Raw genomic sequence first — 19,105 nt, forward strand, 5'->3', positions numbered from 1 at the left:
TTTACATGTTGTGTTATAGGCTGCTATGCTTTGTGCATGGATTATCACTGACAGAACTGTATTATAAAAGTATGGTACGTTGTTAAAACCCTTGGAGCAATTTGCAATTTGCAGAAAATTGTCTCCCGTTTCCTTTCCACTGTATTAAATATAAAACAGATATAAACAAAAAAGCTTTTCCCCCCCTTGCACTCTGCTGTGTAGTCATACTGACTGACACATAATCCAGGCGCCTCCTGGTGGCTGTTTTCAGTCACTGCAGGGGATAATTAACCCGCTATCACATAGCAGCATTTTTATTTTATTGTTAATGGGGTGTTGGGCTAATGCGTGCTCATCCAACTGTTACACATTTAATCATGTTTATCATTCATACAATGCTGTTATGGGTGAACAAATTACTCTGCAATATTTTTATTCTGAAGTTGCAATTTCTCCATTCCAGAGCAGTGTGTTGTGAGGATGAGGCCTCTTGCTTTTAGCTTGCATTTGGCCCATATTTTCTATATCCCCTTTCGCTCCATTTTGCAGCTGAACAACCAAATATCAATTATCTATTTTGTCAGTGGAAGACACCTAATCTGTAATGTCGTTGTAGCCATAAAAAGGAAACCAAGCCTGCAGTTTTTAATTTAGTTGTTTACTCAAAATAACTCACTCAAAAGAATGACAAATACAGACAAACTTAAAGGAACAATGACAAGATTACATGTTTAAAGGAAATGCCCATGTGGTATGCAGCTGCTTTGAGGTAAGACTAGCAACAGTTCAGAGGGCTGAGAGGCCGCGGTGGCATTAAATACAAGCTGACATGAACAGAAAGCTACGCCTAAATTGTGTTTTTGTACTCGGTCAATTCAGTCCCAGTGCAGCACTGAGATATTTTGAATAAAATGTGCTTCTGTTATATATGTAGTATAGTACAACAGAGAAGAGAAGACAGTGCAGTATCAAGCAGTGCAGTACAGTGACTAAACATGGTTGAATCCCTGCTTAATAAAACACTACAAGAAAAATCCTTCTTTCTATTTGGTTGTGCCACCATTAAAAAAAAAATAGCTTCGTGACACAATAATGACGACATACACTGGTTTTTACTGTAAAAACACAGCACAGCAGTTTGAATCTCAATCTTCAGACTTTGCAAACAACACAGAAGACCAAATAGTGGCAGCAATTATTGTGTAACTACACTACACTGGAGGAGTACAATCGCTGCCAGCATCTTTCTCTGAAGCAGAAAACTTGAATAAATAATGTACAAACTTAAAAACATTCAGTCTCAGATTTCATTAACATGGTCTTGGATTTTGCCTGTTGTATTTCTTGCAGACAACACTGGCTTCAGATGGAAAGTTGACTTCAAGCCTCTTTTTCTACATTTTCTTCCCCTACTAAACCATAGTAAAAAAACAAACACTTTGTTTTGACCCACCTACATACCAGAAGGGTGTCATGTAGGACAATGTGTACCAGAGAATTGTTGTAAAACTAACCCAGGTCTGCTTGGTACATCTTTGCACATGTTCCACTCTCTTTCCTCTCCATGCTCAGTCTCTCCATACCCAGTTCTGAAAATCACAGCAATGAGTATTTATTTCAGGAAACCCTCTGGCTGCTGTCTCCATCTGCCTCCTCTGTTCCTCCTCCTGCACCCCTTCGCCTCCGCCTCACTGCCTCCTCCAGCGATTCTTGGGTTTCTCCTCACACCCCGGACCCTCACAGGTGCCAGGGAGCGGAGGCGGAGGTGAAGGTGCAGCCTTCGCCGGTGCAGGCGTGTCTGGGGCCTTCCCCACGCTGCTGAGCAGAGCCGGGAGCTCGTAGGAGATGGCCCTCTCTATCTTCTCCAGCAGACAACCGCCGGTCCAGCTGCAGTGGGAGGAGAGCTGCTTGAAGCTGGAGACCGGGTTCACGCCAAAGAAGTCCTGGTAGGCCTCCTTGTGGGGCAGGTCGAACTTGCTGATGTTGGTTTTGGCCAGAATGGATTTGAAGATGTAGTACTTGTCCGGGTCGTTGACGATGTCTTGGAACACCTCGTAGGGGTCGCTAAACCAGCCCAGCTTGTCGTTGTAGGTCTGGAGGTAACGGTCCACCAGCAGGGCGTGGATGCGCACACGGATGCCATGCTGGCGGATGAACGCGATCTTGTTCTCCATTTGATTCTCAATCACCTGCAGGGGAGGACAAAAAAGAGAAGAGACATATACATCACAATGTGTAATACAAGTGTTTTGTGAGTTTAAGACACAATTATTCTTTATTTAGTATCAAATAAATCCCTTAAATGTTCTGAACTCTTTAAAATGTGGTCATGTAGCTGCTGTTTTGATCCATTTCTGTGTATCGAATCATATTATTAACAAAAACAAGTGAAGAAGAGGTCATATCATGCCTGGTTGAGGTCCTCCAGCAGAGAGGTCTCCTCCTTCACGAACAGCTCCCGGCTGGTGTCTGCAGCGTAGTCCTGAGGCCAGAAGGAGCTGACGTACACCCGAGGGGGCTCTGTGACGTTGATCAGGGGCGCCATGCTCCAGAACAGGGCCCCGTAGACCCTCATCAGGTCCTGGGTGGAGAGACTGTCGGCCTTGTTGAGGATGAGGCGGATCTGGGACTCGCGGCCCTTCATCTGCCTGAAGAGCATCTCCAGCTCCCCGCCCACGTCCAGCTTGGTGGGGTCGAACACCTGGAAGATCAGGTCTGCTCGGTCGATGAACCACTGGCACACCTCGTTGTAGGGGTAACCTGAGGGAAAAGAAAATGTATGAGCTCTGTGAAAGGCAGCATGAGGGACCCGTTTTTATTTGAACATCTCACATGAGAAAATCTTTCTTTGCAAGTTATTTTAGTAGAAGGAACATGGTAAGACTGGTTTTAATGGGTTTCTGGTTCAGGAATTATCACATACAGAAAAAAACATGGGATTTTTGTGACGATCCCTGATCAGATTGAGCTCAGACCTTTACGTTTAATGCCTTTTAGCCAAATAAGCTGCAGGGAAACCTTTCATTTTACACTTATGATTTGTCTGCACCCTTTGTTTTCTGTACAAAAAGTAGTGATAAACCTGCTTGTTGAAATGCATTATATACAAATCTGATACATTGTACTACCTAAATATCTGATTCATTACTTGCTGTGGGTGTCTATGTCTGTGTGTTTGTGTGCCTTTTATTGACACTGTGTGTCATGGTAATCACTGTCTAATGTCGGTTTTATGTCACAGATATTGTTGTAGTAGGTCTACAGGTCCAATGCTTGTCTGTGGCTCTGATATAAAAACGTTTTCATTAGTAATGGCCCCTCACCTCTCTCCTGCTGCTTGCGGTTTTCAATGACGCCGGGCGTGTCTACGAAGGTGACCCTCTCCAGCAGCTTGTGGGGCATCTCGATGCCCACCAGCCGCTCCAGGAAGCCCTGGCCGAACTTCTCCAGGGGCGAGAAGGACCGTGAGCTGTCTGCTGCCATGACGATGCCCTCTATGGACCGAAACTTCTCCCCGTTCATTATGACCGTGTACTCTGAGGTGGTGGGCTCAGCGCCTGGTGGAGGGATGAAGGGGGGGATGATTTAATTTGCACTGGTGGGTTAAATTTATTTTTAAACATATGGTAATACTTTAAACATCACATTCATAAAATTATGTTTAATCAAGTAGTAATTTAGCCCTTGGATGAGTACCAACAACAAATGATTGTCTTATGTTTAAAAAACTATCAATACAGTAATTCAGCTTATAATTAACTGTCTTCACAGATGGTTAAGATATAAAAAAAAAGTCTTGATTATTAATCACAACTTTTGAGAGGAGTTACATAGTCCTACTTTAAGTGAAAATAAAATATGTTGTAGGTTTTGGAGTAAATAAAAGTTAAAATATTATACTTGTAATACATTTATATAATATAAATCATCACTTCTCTGGTTTACTCTTGTTTTAATAGGAGAATAGGTTTTATGTGAACCTGTGTAGAGTTCATGTGGGGTGCCGTGAAGACCCAGCAGGTAGTTGATCATGGAGGACTTGCCGACGCTCCAGGGTCCCAGGAACAAAACCATGGGCTTAGAGGTGATCTCGCCATCTGCAGAGATTTGGGACAAAGACATAAAGAAAAGGTTTGAGAGAGAAAAAATGAAAATACATGTGTTTATCTCAGGTTGATTCAGAATACTATTTAGCATTAATATTCTTGGTCCTTTTACATAAATAGTTTTTTGATCACCCCTGATTGTCTTTAGTCATCTTGCTGTTAAAAGCACACAGAAAATAACCAAATGAAATGGACAAGTATACCATTCTGCACCACAAGGGGTCCCAGAGTCACATGCCACAGTTTGAAGACTTCATCCTGATCCTTAGCATAAATAATTTTCCCTGCCCTCAAGTGCAATGGAACAAAGTTGTAGGGAGTCTGGCCCACACAACGTTCCCTTTAATTTTAAGCAGACAGAGTACTTATTGTGCTCTCCTGTGGGCCTGGTTTGAATAATGTCACGTCCTGGCTCTACTTCTTCTTAATCATGACTTGATTTGTGCTTCACTGTTTTTGTGCAACTCCAGTTTTACCAATTTATAGAGGAGCTGTGAGGTGATGTGCTTTTGGTGGATGATGGCTGGATTATGTTTTCTTTTTACATGAATGCTTTGCCCATGTGGGCCTGTAAATCCTTGACAGAAACTGTGACATTTGCCCATACAAGCAAACTTCTGGGGTGGCTGTGGCTCAGGAAGTAGAGCGGATCGCCCACTGAATTCGCAGTCTGCATGTCAAAGTGTCCTTAGTCAAGCTACTGAACCAAAAGTTGCCATTGTGTGATTTATCATTAAGATTAGATCCAGATGAGCAGTCCCATTCACCATTCGCTACTCTCAATGATTCTTATTGAAGGCTCTTTAATCCGGGTGTAGTCTCCAACAGGAAGCTGGTTTACCTGTGACTTCATGCTGCCTGAGCTCGTTGTACTTGTAGGCTTGCTCCATTGGCTTGATGGCAGTGTGGTAGATGTTCAGCAGCTTCTTCATAGCAGCTAGAGAAAGAGAGAGGGAGAGAGAGAGTTGGACGTATTCATTGGGATGTAATGGCGAGAAGACATTTTGGACAAAATTATTATTAATGCTCTTGCTCCCATCACTGATTACAACAGTTCCTTTGGCAGTGCATGATGAATTGCCCTCATATAGTTTATTCAATCGAGCCGAGGTGATTAGAAGACCGGCTCTGCTGCAGCACTTTGAAACGAACCAGTCTACTTTAGGAGAACAGAGAGGCTTTCATGGCCGAGGACAGAGTTACACATTTTCACTGATTAATCACCTGCCTCAAAAGAAAGACACACACACACACACACACACACAAACACACACACACACACACACACACACACACACACACACACACACACACACACACACACACACACACACACACACACACACACACACACACACACACACACACACACACACACACACACACACACACACACACACACACACACACACACACACACACACACCCAGGATGTAGACATCATGAAGCAATTTTCGGAATAGTTTCGGCAGAAAATCCCCCCAAATTGTCTCAAACTTCCTTTCATTCTCATGCAAACACATCTGTTTTTCTTTTCCATTGACAATGTTGCTGTAAACAACCGTCATTTCAATCCAGAACTTCAGGCGTTTCTGCTGCAAAAGTCCAGAAGACATTTCAAAAGGGTTGGGCCGCACAGCAGTGTTTGTCAATTAGCATCCTATTTTTGGTCAGCAGGATGTAGTTTTCACTGTGTGCATGTGCAATATGTGTATGGGTGTGAATATCTGTGCTGGTGGGAGAGAGGCTTTCATTGCATTTAAAGCAAATAAATTCCAAACCACATAATGCCTTATGTCAATAACTTTGGGAAATCTTTGTTCCTCACCTGAGAACTCTTTTGAGGGTTCAGTAGTAGCCAATTGCAGCATGTCCTCGATGTGGGTGCGGTCCCTCAGACCCCGGCCTGCTGAGTGGAGGGTCAGACAGTTAAGTCAACTGTTTAGGTCAACATGCATTTACCTGTTACAGCAGGGAAGTAGTAATGCTCAATCTGACAGAGAGGTTTTACAGTTTTCTGCAACACTATATCTGTGAAATGAACCACGTCCTCTCATTTAATTAGTAAAATCTCAGCTGGTTTCAAAATAAAAGTGTTAACCAAAGTTAATGGTGTCCTAAACTGTGAGTGACAAGACCATCTGGGGAGAGAACAGACCCAACTGTTATATCATGCTGTTGTCCATCTATTCCTTTCCTCTGCTATTTTGGTTTGTTTATTTCTGTACCAGAGGTTGTTGCTAATTCCCCTTTAGCGACACAGCGCGTCATGTTCAGGGGGCTTTGAATGCCTCAGAGAGAACGATAGAGACCTCTGCTGTCATTTCACAGCCCAATCTCGGCTTAATGCCCCGTCAGACAAGAATCATAATTTGTTACCACTTTCTAACAAAGCAAACCTTTTTACAGAGCTTCATACATGGTTATGCATGAACAATTTTAAGGTCAATAATTTTGTTAATTTGTATTAACAGGTTGTGAAAAATCTCTTTGGCTGGTGTTTATCCTCTTTTAAATAAGTGATTAATATATGAATTTGGTCCAGAGGACCAGTGGCTTATTTCTAGGGGGTAAGTGTCTTAGAGGGGTCTTAAAGGTGAATTACGCCACAAAGGGTTTGCACAATGTGGCAACCCCAAACATGTCCTCATTAATGGCCTTTGATTGCTTCATAAAACATTTATGAATGATTTATCAACCATTGATAAAGCTATTAATCACAATTAAGAAACAACTGATAAGGTATGCCCTATTACAGAGTAGTTACAAATCCTAAAACGGGTACGTTGATGCAAATTTCCAAATTTGTTTAAAAATCATGAATTTGGTCTCTTTTTTCTGAGCTTGTTTTCTCTTATTTTTGTTTGTTTTCTTCCTGTGAGGTATCATCCCTGCTTCTTTAAATGAAAAATTGTATTAGTTTTGCATTATTGTTGCAATGTGTCTTATTTGCCTCTTTAGGTTATTTTCCATTTCCTTTTATTTGGAAATAATTTCTATCTCTGCATCTATAGTTCTTTCAAAATAAAATAAATAATTCACGACATAAAAGCTTTTTTGCTTTCTCATCTCAAACTCTCAGGATAAAAAAAATGTTACAGTAAACGTGTCAGAAATGTATCACAGGTTATTACTGACTGCTGAAATCAATTACCGTGGATATATAAAGAACAGCCTGTTCAAAGAGATAACATACATTACATAAAACCACTTCCAATGACACTCCCACAAGTGTAATGAATGAAGCGATGAAGTGGGATCAGAGTAATAGATGGGGCTCTCTTTTAAGACTCGGCCGTCATCTTTTATAGCAGGTGTCAACACCCAGTCATCAGATAATGGCCTGCTTCCTTAATTACAGAAGCACTGACAGGATGGGCTCAGATTTACTGTAGCAGGATCCCTCCTGCTCTACTTGTTGCTGCTTGGACTGTCTTACAGAAAGAAGGCAAGACGACGGTGTCGGTGTAAAGATGTAGGTTACCTTCTGCTACAGCTTTTTTTTTTAGGTTAAGGAGAGTTACACTTATGACATCCCACTAACCCAGATGGTGTTATCTTTTTGTACCTTTGGTTTTTAATGGTGCAGGCTCCTCTGAAGACACATCCTCCACTGTCACCTCCTCTACCTCAACAGGTGCCTCCTCCACCATCGCCTCCTCAACAGCAACTTCTGAGGCCTCCTCCGCTGGTTCCCCCTCAACAGTGACAGCCTCTGCAGATTCAGGTGCGACCTCCTCCACGACAGGCTCCAGCTCCAATTCAGGCTCTGGCTCTGCAACCACCTCAATCTCAGGCTCAGAAATCACCTCTGGTTCTGGTTCAGGCTCTGAAATCACCTCTGGTTCTGGTTCAGGCTCAGAAATCACCTCTGGTTCTGGTTCAGGCTCTGAAATCACCTCTGGTTCTGGTTCAGGCTCAGAAATCACCTCTGGTTCTGGTTCAGGCTCTGAAATCATCTCTGGCTCTGCAACCACCTCAATCTCAGGCTCTTCAGTCACCTCTGGTTCAGGCTCAGGAATCTCTTCTGGTTCAGGTTCAGGCTCCGAAATGACTTCTGGTTCTGGCTCTGCCAACACTTCGGCCTCAGGCTCTGCGGTCACCTCTGGTTCTGGTTCAGATTCTGCTAACGCTTCAGACTCTGGTTCTTCAGATTCAGAGTCTGTTTGAAGAAGCTCAACTGGTTCTGCTTCTGGTTCGGATGCAGCTGCTTCTAGTTCCAGTGCAACCTCTTCCTCAGCAGCTTCATCCTCTACAGCCTCATCTATGGAAGCTTCCACACTTTCCTCCTCAGCGGCTGCATCTGTTTCCTCCTGTGTGTCTTCATCTTCTGGTTCCTCAACTGCTTCTTCATCAGCAGCAGCTTCAGCTTCTTCAACTTCTTCCTGAGGTTCATTCACTTCTTCTTCTTCGTTGGATAAATCCACCTCTGCTTTTTCCTCTTCTTCTCCAACCTTAGCTACCTCCTCAATCCCTTCAGACGATGCAACCTCCTCAGATACTTCCTCCTCTTCCACACTTTGATCCTCAACCTTCTCCTCAGACGTCTCCTCCTCTTCTTCTACCTCTTCATGAGACGCAGCCTCTTCCTGCTCTTCCTCTCCATCACCTGTGATCTCCTCAGTGGAAGCATCCCCCTCCACAGAAGCTGCCTCCTCCTCTTCATGCTCCGAGGCGGAAGCTGACTCTTCTTCAGCGTCTACAGCTGATGGAGGTTTGCAGGGCTGACATATGGCCCTCTCTGGGGCTGGGGTGTCATTGGAGGAGCTTTGGCTGGCATGCTCCTCTGTTGCATCACATCCACAGGAGAAGAGATCTCCCTCTGGCTGCTGGAGCTGCAGGTGCACCAGGGGATCCTCATCGTGGATGGAGGGCCCCGTCAGAAGATCTAAGAGGAGGAAATATGTGATCAGACAAGAGAACTCTGGGCTGGTGTCGCTTTCCAAAAACATTTTGAATGTATGAATCTTTGAACAGCAGCAAGACAAATGAGATGGTAAATTAACATTTTTAAATTCATCCCTGATCAGAGCACTGATCATCATTAAGATGTTCAGAAATAAAGTAATCAATTAGACAGCACATACTATCCTGACTGTGCAGACCAGTCACCTTTGTCTGTGACTGAGCACTGGTCAGTGCCTGACCAGTGCTCAGTCACTGTGCAAGAACATAGCAGATCAGATGTTCAGCACCCCCCAGATTTAAGACTCACATTTCAGCTCCTTGAATGGTGACACTAAGCGAGAACTATTTGAAGCAGACGTACGGTGGACAGTTCCAGTACAGTTGTGTATAGAATCTAAAAGAAGACAGCTGAGTGGACGCAGTTGCTTGAAATAGAATAATGTATGTTTATTAGCGTTGTATCATTTATTGCTGTTTTCTGGAGCCATTTCTGGATTAAGGTCACACTGCTGCTTTTTTACGACACTGAGAACACACAAAAAACAAACACTGGTGAATGAACGAATTTGAGATTTTGCATCAATAAATATTATGATGTTTTAAAACATAATCTCTTCAAAAGAAGGAACACATACTTAAATGAATGTATGTTTTAAATTGTTTCGATCTGTACAAACACAACGAAACCTAAAAAGAATGTGAATCTGGAAATTTGATGAAGGCCAATATGTATGTTTTTGTCTTAATCCTGACACATTCTGACACATCAATAATCTGATATCATCCGTAAAAATATTTTTTTAGTTCCTTATAAAATAACGAGAACAAACAACGGAAACATGACAACGCTAATAATTCAAATAGATATACAACGAATGTATGTTATATGTATACAAAGCCAAAGATAGATTCCTCTTTCTCTCTGGATAATAAGATAGAGAACAAGACCTTCATCACCATCCATCAGTATCATACAGTAGATTATTAGTTACTATGGCTTCCAAGCAATCACAGCTAAAGCAGGGAGCTCCATCTCCACTACCCCACATGTATACATGTACATTATACTCTTTACAACCACAGTGTTCACCGTGACCTCTATTTAATTATAACTGCCTGCCAGTCACACTGCGTAGTGGTACACAGTGTGATACAGGGCAGCTAAATGTATGTCCAGTTCATGTTACAAGAAGGGGTCAGCATGTGGGATGAAGGCTAATAGCTGTAGCCAGCTGTCACAGGTTTGACATGGTCATAAGGCTTCTGGATCACTGTCTGTCATGAGCAAACATGCTAATGCTAAGGAAGCAACTAAATATGATGATAGCTTTAAAAACTTTAAACCTGAAATAGCCAGTTAGGGGGCAGAAACAAATTGACATATCAAAACCTTTAAAAATATGGCTAACTTTTTAAAATAAGTACAGATTATGCACCTCCAGCAGTTACAGGGCAACATTTAGCATTTATTTAGAGTCATGTTTCAGGTCTCCTTTTGAATACAAGTCCAATATTAACTGTCTTAGCTCTGTTTTTGGTCTCCACCAGCTTCCGAGGAAAATATCTGTGTCTTTACCTGCTAAATGCTCCAGTATGTTCACAGTATGGTGCTGGGCAAGTAGTGTACAGTGGGTTTTTAGAGTTGTTTCACTGACAAAAAGATGCCTGTGAGGCCAAAAATTACACTATGAGAGCTGTGAGATGGGACCAAAAACAGTAAAGTTGCAGCCTGACAGCAAAACAATGAGCTGAAACTCACTTTAACGCTCTACAAAGCCGATGGGAGCTGCAGCTTTTGTTGATGATTCTCTGTTTTTTTCCGTATTAGCACACTGAGAATAGTTACAAGTAATGACATCTAACCAGAAGTTCAACCGACCCAAAAAGCCCAATGTCCTAAATCTTTTGAGGCCCTGCACACCCACACAGGTGTTTCTAATTACTCTAACTAGAGACTGTAACTCTGTACCAATAAGAATGATAAAAAGGTAAGTTGTCCCGCCCTAACAGGTGCAACAAATCTAATAGGCCAATGAGGGATGTGTCAGTCAAGGACAGCTTGTACACTCCCACATAGTCCTGAGCAGAGGTCTAATCGGGCATGAGTGAAAACACCTGTGTGGATAGACTATGGGCTTTAGCTGGACGGGCTGTAATCAATTAAGACAAACAAATAAGAAGTGAGTCAACAACAGACAAACAAGATATTGTTGTTTTCAGTTGTTAATTGTATGTAACTGAAAAGGGTATTAGGGCAGGAACAAATATATTTAATGGCAATCATTTTGTCTGATTGCAATCAATCTGGTAAAATTAATAGAATAAACAATAGCACATTTTCCATTTAAACCCTCCTGTTCCAGAGTCCTGGTATTGTGCATGCTATCTCACTGGCAAGGCATCCTAAACCACATAAATGAAATAGAGCCCTCATTAGTGTCATTAGACATTTTAAAATGTCTGCTGTAGCAGTCTAAACCAATAGAATACATATTAATTCAGTCTTATTATCAGGCTGATTTAATGACATGCATGACATGACAAGGTTGGCGATCAGCTGCTTTCTGTTTTAAATGTGGATGTGACAGTACTAGTGTAAAGCTTTGAAGCTGAGTCTACCCAACCATGATCAGCTGCTTCTGAGTCAAGAAACATTTATATTTTAGGCTATGTGGAAGGCTTAATGCTCATCTAGCTATCCTAATTGATGCTAGCAGGACTCTGTGTACTCTACTTTTCCCGCACCAGCCTGCATGACGGCTTTTATGCTCTATTTTAAGGCCCTGAATCACACACCAAACCAGTTTATTCTCATAGCGCTGCTAATCACCTCGTGTATCTGAATGTTTTGTTAGCTTGTCACCTCCTGAGGGCATTGTCAGCTTTAGTGAACAGAGAACATCATGTAAACATTTCCAAAGCATCCACACTGCGTGCAAACTGTGATGATGAAGATGTTTTGTTTTGCATTTTGATGACAGTTTTGCTCTTGACTTTTACCAAAAGTCTTGGTCTCATTCCACATCTAAGCAAAGGCCAAGGTAAGAATTTTGTCAGGACGTGTCACTGTTTATGTAATACGAACGCGGTCAAACCACACAGGTGAGACCAATGGATTTCCAGTGCTTGGTTGGGTCATCCTAGAGAGAAGAATCAAATCCAGCACACAAAATAGCTCTATGACATTTGGGCTGTGAAAGTCTAGTGATATAACATAAAAAGGGAAGTCCCTATTGTCTAAAGACATGATATGATGATTTAGATATGAGCATAAAATGTATAGGAACCAATAATTAATATAACAGAGATGCCTCTCCAATCAAATGCCGAATTTAGTTCACTGGCTTTTCTCTTCACTGCATGTCTTGATATAGTTACAGAGATAAAGCAGAGAGATCATATTCTGCTGTGCTAGTAGCCAGTGAAGGCTCAATTAAATTAAAGTTAACATAGTTAGGAAGAGTGGAGCAAGAAAATATGAGAGACAGAATACAAGTGAAAAGAAAAAAGTGTGATCTCTGAGACATATTTTTTACGATATCTATTACAAAGACAAATACACAGAACAAATTGTATTATTATTATTATTATTATTATTATTATTATTATTATTATTATTATTATTATATTATAATTACTTCATTATTTGGAAAGACCAAATAGGGAGTTCCCAAGTATTTTTTCTGTTGTTTATCATTCTACCAAAATTGGCTCTGTAGATGGCATTATGGGTCTGCTGGTCGGTCTACCACTTGGTCGAGAATAAAATATCTCAACAACTACTGGACTACTATGTGGTGGCACTACAACTACTAGTGCCACCACGATGCTGATATTTTTGCTAAACATCAGCTTGAGAAATTAGTATATTTCTTTTAGCCAACACTGTTGTTTCAGCAGTGATATTCCTGCACATTCAGAGCATGTTAAGACAAATGTCAACACCTGTGAGCCATTGAAAGACACAAACATTTTCTTTTTTAAAGCAGCACATTATTATTTATAGTCACTTTGGAGCAGCGAAACAAGCCAATAACATAACATCGACATATTATCACCCTATAGAGGGTGATATGGTGAATGTTCCCAAACAGTTGCCGATTTACACATCCAGCGGACAAATAGCAGTAAAGCATTCATTTGGGAGTTTTCTTTCTGTCCACCTGATGAAAGTAAGTCTAATTTGACTCTTCTTGTTGCTCTGTTTTGGTCTCGACCTAATCCTGAGACAAATATCTGTCTCTTAAGCTGCTAAATGCTCCACTAAATTCAACCGCTAGTCTCCAACTTTGTCCGCCGTTTGGTGCTGGGCAGATAGTATAAAGTTATTTTTTGCTGAAAAAATCTGCATAATGCGACTGTTAAACCAAGACAATGCGCTAAAAGACACTAAAATCTATGACAGATCTGAGGAAAACTGCAGAGTCAGGTGATAATTCTCAGTGGATTCATTGTTATACATAGTGATTCAATCCAATATAACAACATTGATAGTGCAGCTTTAAAATTTGATCTTTGATAGTATTGTCGTACTTATACGTATTTGCAACACCACTCTTATAATTTAAGTAAACTCATCATGAATAATATACACATAAAGTGTTGCTGTGTAATTATTAAGATGCAACTAACTTTGTCCTGAACATTTTCGCAGTATCAAAGTCAGAGTGTGCACATCCAAATCACAGCACGTTATTAATCTAGAGTCATGAGCGTAGATATGAGTGCAGATCTTTAGTCTGCTTCTACCACCATCAGACTTCAGTGCGTTGAGCCTCTCTGGTGGTTCCTCACCCAGCTGTTGCTGCATTGAGGCCTGGGCTTGGAGCACAGTGTCGCGGGGATAGAGTGGGACAGGTGCCTGGGTGCTGGATGGTACAACTTTGAGACAGAAATAGTCCCACAATGAGTCAGAGGGTGAAAAGAAGGGGGGATAATTCCACTTCTATTTCCAGTGTAGAAGTGGCGCTCGTCTCCCCCCTGTGATTATCATGAGACTGGCCTGGGACTCTGCTGCACTGTTGCTCACCTTCAATGTAACAGTGTGCGGCGGTGCGTGACTCAGTAGCTCTTTAAAGAGCAAGAACAATAAATGCATCAGCACCAGGACTGATGACATTCTCCCTGCTTACTGTGTAACTCACACTTAGCCTTGATGAATGGTTAGTTAACATGTAACACTTGTAACGTTCTCTTTTTTTAGACATTACAGCCCGAAGCAAAAATACACAGGAACACAGACAGCATGTGGTTTTGCACATCTTGCTCATCTTACATAAATCAGCATCTGTCACAGCATTCAGACATATTGATAAAAGCTACACACTCTTTCTCTCTTCATAATAAACCTGACAGGCTCAGCTGTTTATCTTATTATTTAGACATAAATAAGTGCTACTTTTTGTCAAGTCTCACACTTGCTGACAACACTCACACAAACTTAAATGGATTATGTGGAGGCCACTTCAGCTCTGTCACTACTTCAATATATTTACATTTACCTAAACTTTTAACGGCACATGTAACTTTAAACAGTCCAACCTTTGGGCTACTGGACTCTACATCTACTGCTGGTCCTACATGCCCTCTGCTGTGCTCTCTCATGCCTCTTTTAGCTGGGACATCCCCTAGACATGGACGCTGCTGACTGCAATGACAGATTAGCAGCTCTGCAGACAGAGCAGAGTGGGAGTGATGAGGCTTTATTGAGACATTTAATGCAGCACTGACTTCGGCTGTAGACACGGACTGTATTTGAAAGCCTTTATGATTGTGTTGTAATTTCAAGTCTCCCTCAGTGAGTCTCTTTTTGTGCCTTTTGATGAATGATGTAGATGAGTGTGTGCATTCCTGACGCCTGACTACGGCAAATTGCAGAGGTCAAAAAGAAGCAGAGGAAGGACAGTCAAAGGGTACTCTCTGCCTCAGCCTTTAGCAAACAGGACAAGTTACCTCTGTAAAACGTGTTAACAAGCGGAAAATTATTATTATTATAATTATATTATGTGTCATCGCATTTGCCTGATTAAAAATGTATTTATTAATTTATCTTGGAATAAAGGAAAGGCTGTAAAACAACAGTGAGTGACTGTAAAATGCCAAAATCCTCACTTGCGCACTGACAAATTCATGCAACTGCTGTGAGGACACAGTCAAACCGAAATAGATCCAGTGGGAAAAATAATAATTTCTGCCAGCTCTTGCTTTGGCTGCAGCAGAGAGCTTCTCTTTGTTGTGAGGCCAAGTCACTCCGTCAGAGTCGTCACTGTGCTTCTCTCCAGGGCAGAAAGAATAAGCAGCAGCAGACAGGAGAGTTTCCATCAGCTGGTGCCACCTTAGCCCTGACTTTTTTCATTTGTACCTCCACAGAACTCCACACTGCTCCAGGGTTACATACAGTACACGTTTCCTGTCCAATCAGCTAAATTACATAAGCAGTATAGATGTCCGTCAAAATTTTAAACAGATTTCAACACAGGAAACAAAATGATTAGTCCTGAATGTAACTCATTTAGTTAAATATTTCTACTCATTTAATCCACCAACTCAATAAAAAGATACTGATCTTTGACTGTTTCCTTCATTATTGACCTCTAAAATCATCCACAGTCAACTCTCAGCCAGACATACAAAGCTCGGATATGTTCAAAGACACAGACCACATACTTATTCAAATATCTGGTGATCAGCATTTCCATTTCACAAACCACGTCGGCTTAAATAACTTTAAAATGCTTCCACCAGCACTAACACCATGAACATTTTTAATATAAAATATAAACCCATACCCTCCAGCTTACCTGCAGCAGACAGGGCCAGCAGAGACAGCACACAGCACACAGACAGCAGAGACTTCATTTTGGCTGCCAGGGGCCTTCCACTCATCTCCTCCGCCTATATATACACCGCTCTGGCTGAAGGTCAGAGGGCATGCCAGTAGAGAAACTGCAGCCATATCAGCCATTGTGTGTCAGAGCAGCTGCCCGGCCCCGTCAGGAATGTTGAGAGCAGAGAGAAGCACGAAGAAACCAGCTGACCACGCTGGAGTCTGGTAGTTTTATCCACTAATGTGTACAAGTCGTTGATTTTAATGAGCTTAAATGAGTGCATTTATTGATTTCTGCACAAGCATTCAATGACAAAAGGTTATTTTTCTTTTAAACGTACACTTCTCACAGCTGAATATTTGTAGTAATTGTATTTAAGCCTAAAAGGAGATTAAAATGAGGCCTGTGTTCCACCTGTGTTTATCAGAAATGTGAACTCAGGGCTGCAGATTAACGTCTCTCTGCTGCTAAATGAGTCACTCAATGTCGCCTTCTGGTGGACAACAAGGTCCATAACATGCATAGTTGAAGTAAAGCAGAGGAAGCAGAGGGGTGTAATAAAAAAAGTACAAATTTTTATTTTATTTTTTCATCTTTACAAAGGCCTGTTTACCCAAGTTTTTATAAACAAAATATAACAGCTTCTCATCGACCTGGACTGATGGGGAAAAATAACAAAAACACAAAAATATAAAAACAAAACGCTTGTCATCAAAAAATGGAAAACCAGACAAAGAAATACAAATGAAAAAAAGACAGAAAAGCAGAACACAATAAAAAGCCATTGAGTTGTGTCACAGCAAGAGTTTACAAAAAATAAATGGTAAATAAAAATAATTCTTCCTCATCATTGATTCAGGCAGTACAGAACAGCAAGTGCTTCATATCAAATATCTCAAATTCCACCAAAAGACAACAGTGCTGCAACACAATATACAGAAACATTTTGGGGAAAGGTGTTTGGCTGACCAATCACAAACCTCAGCCTGAACTCAGACTGCGGTTCACCACGTGTCAACAAAACACCAAACCCTTAAACAAAGTTTCACAAAGAACATATGAGAATTTCTCACCATGTTTGACGAGAGAAGTACTAGTCTACCCAGATAGAAAACTGAAGTCAGTGAGTGAACAGCGTCAGCACATCTCACACCAGACAGTTTCACACTGAACGCATCAGTCATGTGTTCATGAAAAAGAAAAGAAAAAAGGAAACTTGCAAAAAACAAAAGCCCGCTTTAGACAAGAGTAAAACAGCAATTAGTAACATGCATTTAATTGGCAACAGAACATATAAGAGATCAAAAGACGGATACGAAATCCAAATAAAAAAGGAATGTTTACAGCATCAAGTCAGCGTATTAAATTGAGTATGACAGGAGGGAGGCTCGAAGCAGGGATTTCCAGTCAAAGTCCCGGGAAATATAAGCAATCTAACATGAGGCGGACAGACCTGGTGCATTTTAGAAAAAAAGAAATGCAGATTTTGGGGAGAGATCTGCAATTCAGTTCAGTGCTTTTAATAAGAGTTTTGCACTTTTTGTGGCATCGGATGCACTGAAATCCTACATTGAACTGTAGGACAGAACAGCATGGGCTTAAGTTTTCCAACTAAAGCTGCTGTTCTTCTCTTTAATTCATTCCCAAAATGATGCTTTTTGGGTTTGAGTTCAGTAAGATGCGACCTGCCTAGATTGTGACATCATTATATATTTACGTGAGCATTTATCACAACAAGAGAACACAAAATCTGCTGGCATTTGTAACCAGACATAACTTCTCCCTGCTCCCCTCCTCTCTAAGCAATTCCAAGCTGTGAAAATGACGCTCATCATTTTTATGAAAACAAAACAAACAAAAAAAAAAAAAATCAGACGCTTAATAATGATCGAGTGTGAAGTTACAAGAAGAGTTGGGGCCTCGGCTCGCTGCTGGTCAGCACAGCAGCGGATTGACAAAGAGCACCTTGCAAGCAGAGACTACATTCTGTGACACGAGCACGTTGAGTTTCACACATACTGTAGGTGTAACGTACACACCTATCAACGGTGCATAGAGAACTTCACCTCACGTAGAAACGACACCGACTAATGGACTGGAGATGGAATTGCATAAATACCATAAAACTAGTGCATAGTTACTGAAATCAACAACCAAGAGCAGAAGAGAAAGACTGGAAGTCTTTGGAGGAAAACCGGAAGCCTTCCTGCAAACAGAGCATCATGCCAATCTGTTTCAGATTTAAACATCGGCCAAACTTTCCATATTTTCATATGCAAGGACGACGTTTGATCAATTCAAATTGTCTGAGATTAAGTGAAAATTGATAACGGCCACTAAAATGTTTTTTTTTTCCGGAAATGAACCAACATTTGGTTCCGTTTTTATAAAAACCTCCTTTTTTTAAGTTAATGGTGAAACAACCACCACCAGTGGATAAGAAATTTAAAATCTCAACATATCTCAAGGCCTCCGGTTCTCTGGTAAAACGTGACAAACCTCCAATTTTAAGTTGTTAATCTCAACATAACAAAATGTTAACCTTCGACATTCAGTAACCCTGACAGAAAAACAAAGTTAACAAAAACATGATGAACATTTAAACTAAGAAGACGATTATTGTAAAATTGTTCAACAGCTTATTTTATAAGGGCTTATTTAGATATCAAAAACACAACCATTTTTTCAAGTAAATCAGACATAATTTCATTCAACATCCATCCGCGAATTTACTTTGCAATGAAGTTTGGATTCGTCCCTAAATTTTTCGATTGAGAAATGCCTTCTGTTGTAGTTTAAGTTTAGTTTTGTGGCCACCGGCACTAAAATATCACCGTGCCAACCAAAAACAAAGTAATTAAGACTGGGAAAGAAATAACTGCAACTCCATATCCCTTTTAAGATTCAAGAGCTGCTTTCTTATCGTGTTGTTACATTCAACTCTTCACTGTACTGGCTCCATCAATGTGTCGCATAAATAATACTGTCCACGTGCCAGTGACGACAGTTTACTGTGATTCTGCGACTGTATGTAGCAAACATGAACGAACGAGAAAGGACGGACTGATGCTGAGAGCTTTTTACACAAGGAGACCCTCGAGTTTTCAAGTAGCCACAGGCCGGCTCTGACGTTTGAAAAACAGCCGCTAGAAAATCCCACTGGGCCTCCTCTGCACGCTGACCATCCTATGTTTAGAGATTTTACAGTACAAGACTGACACAGAGCTTAACCACTGGATTTAGGAGTTTGGATAATGCCAAAGAAAGATTTTTTTTTTTTTT

General features: G+C 41.1%; 1 protein-coding gene across 1 annotated transcript; it reads right to left on the reverse strand.

The window, feature by feature from the left end:
• Nucleotides 1-736: 736 nt before the first annotated feature.
• LOC129095759 (titin-like) lies at nt 737-15,854 on the reverse strand. Its single transcript, XM_054604317.1, has 11 exons — nt 15,797-15,854; nt 13,791-13,864; nt 10,756-10,805; nt 10,573-10,661; nt 7,657-8,976; nt 5,917-5,994; nt 4,930-5,025; nt 3,963-4,079; nt 3,306-3,539; nt 2,393-2,742; nt 737-2,171 (listed from the first exon to the last, which is right to left on the reverse strand). The coding sequence occupies exons 1-11, from the start codon at nt 15,852-15,854 to the stop codon at nt 1,671-1,673; spliced, it is 2,967 nt and encodes a 988-aa protein (XP_054460292.1). The 3' UTR covers nt 737-1,670.
• Between the last annotated feature and the right edge of the window lie 3,251 nt (nt 15,855-19,105).

Source organism: Anoplopoma fimbria, chromosome 9 (genome assembly GCF_027596085.1).
Source record: "Anoplopoma fimbria isolate UVic2021 breed Golden Eagle Sablefish chromosome 9, Afim_UVic_2022, whole genome shotgun sequence".
In the NCBI taxonomy this organism is placed as follows: domain Eukaryota; kingdom Metazoa; phylum Chordata; class Actinopteri; order Perciformes; family Anoplopomatidae; genus Anoplopoma; species Anoplopoma fimbria.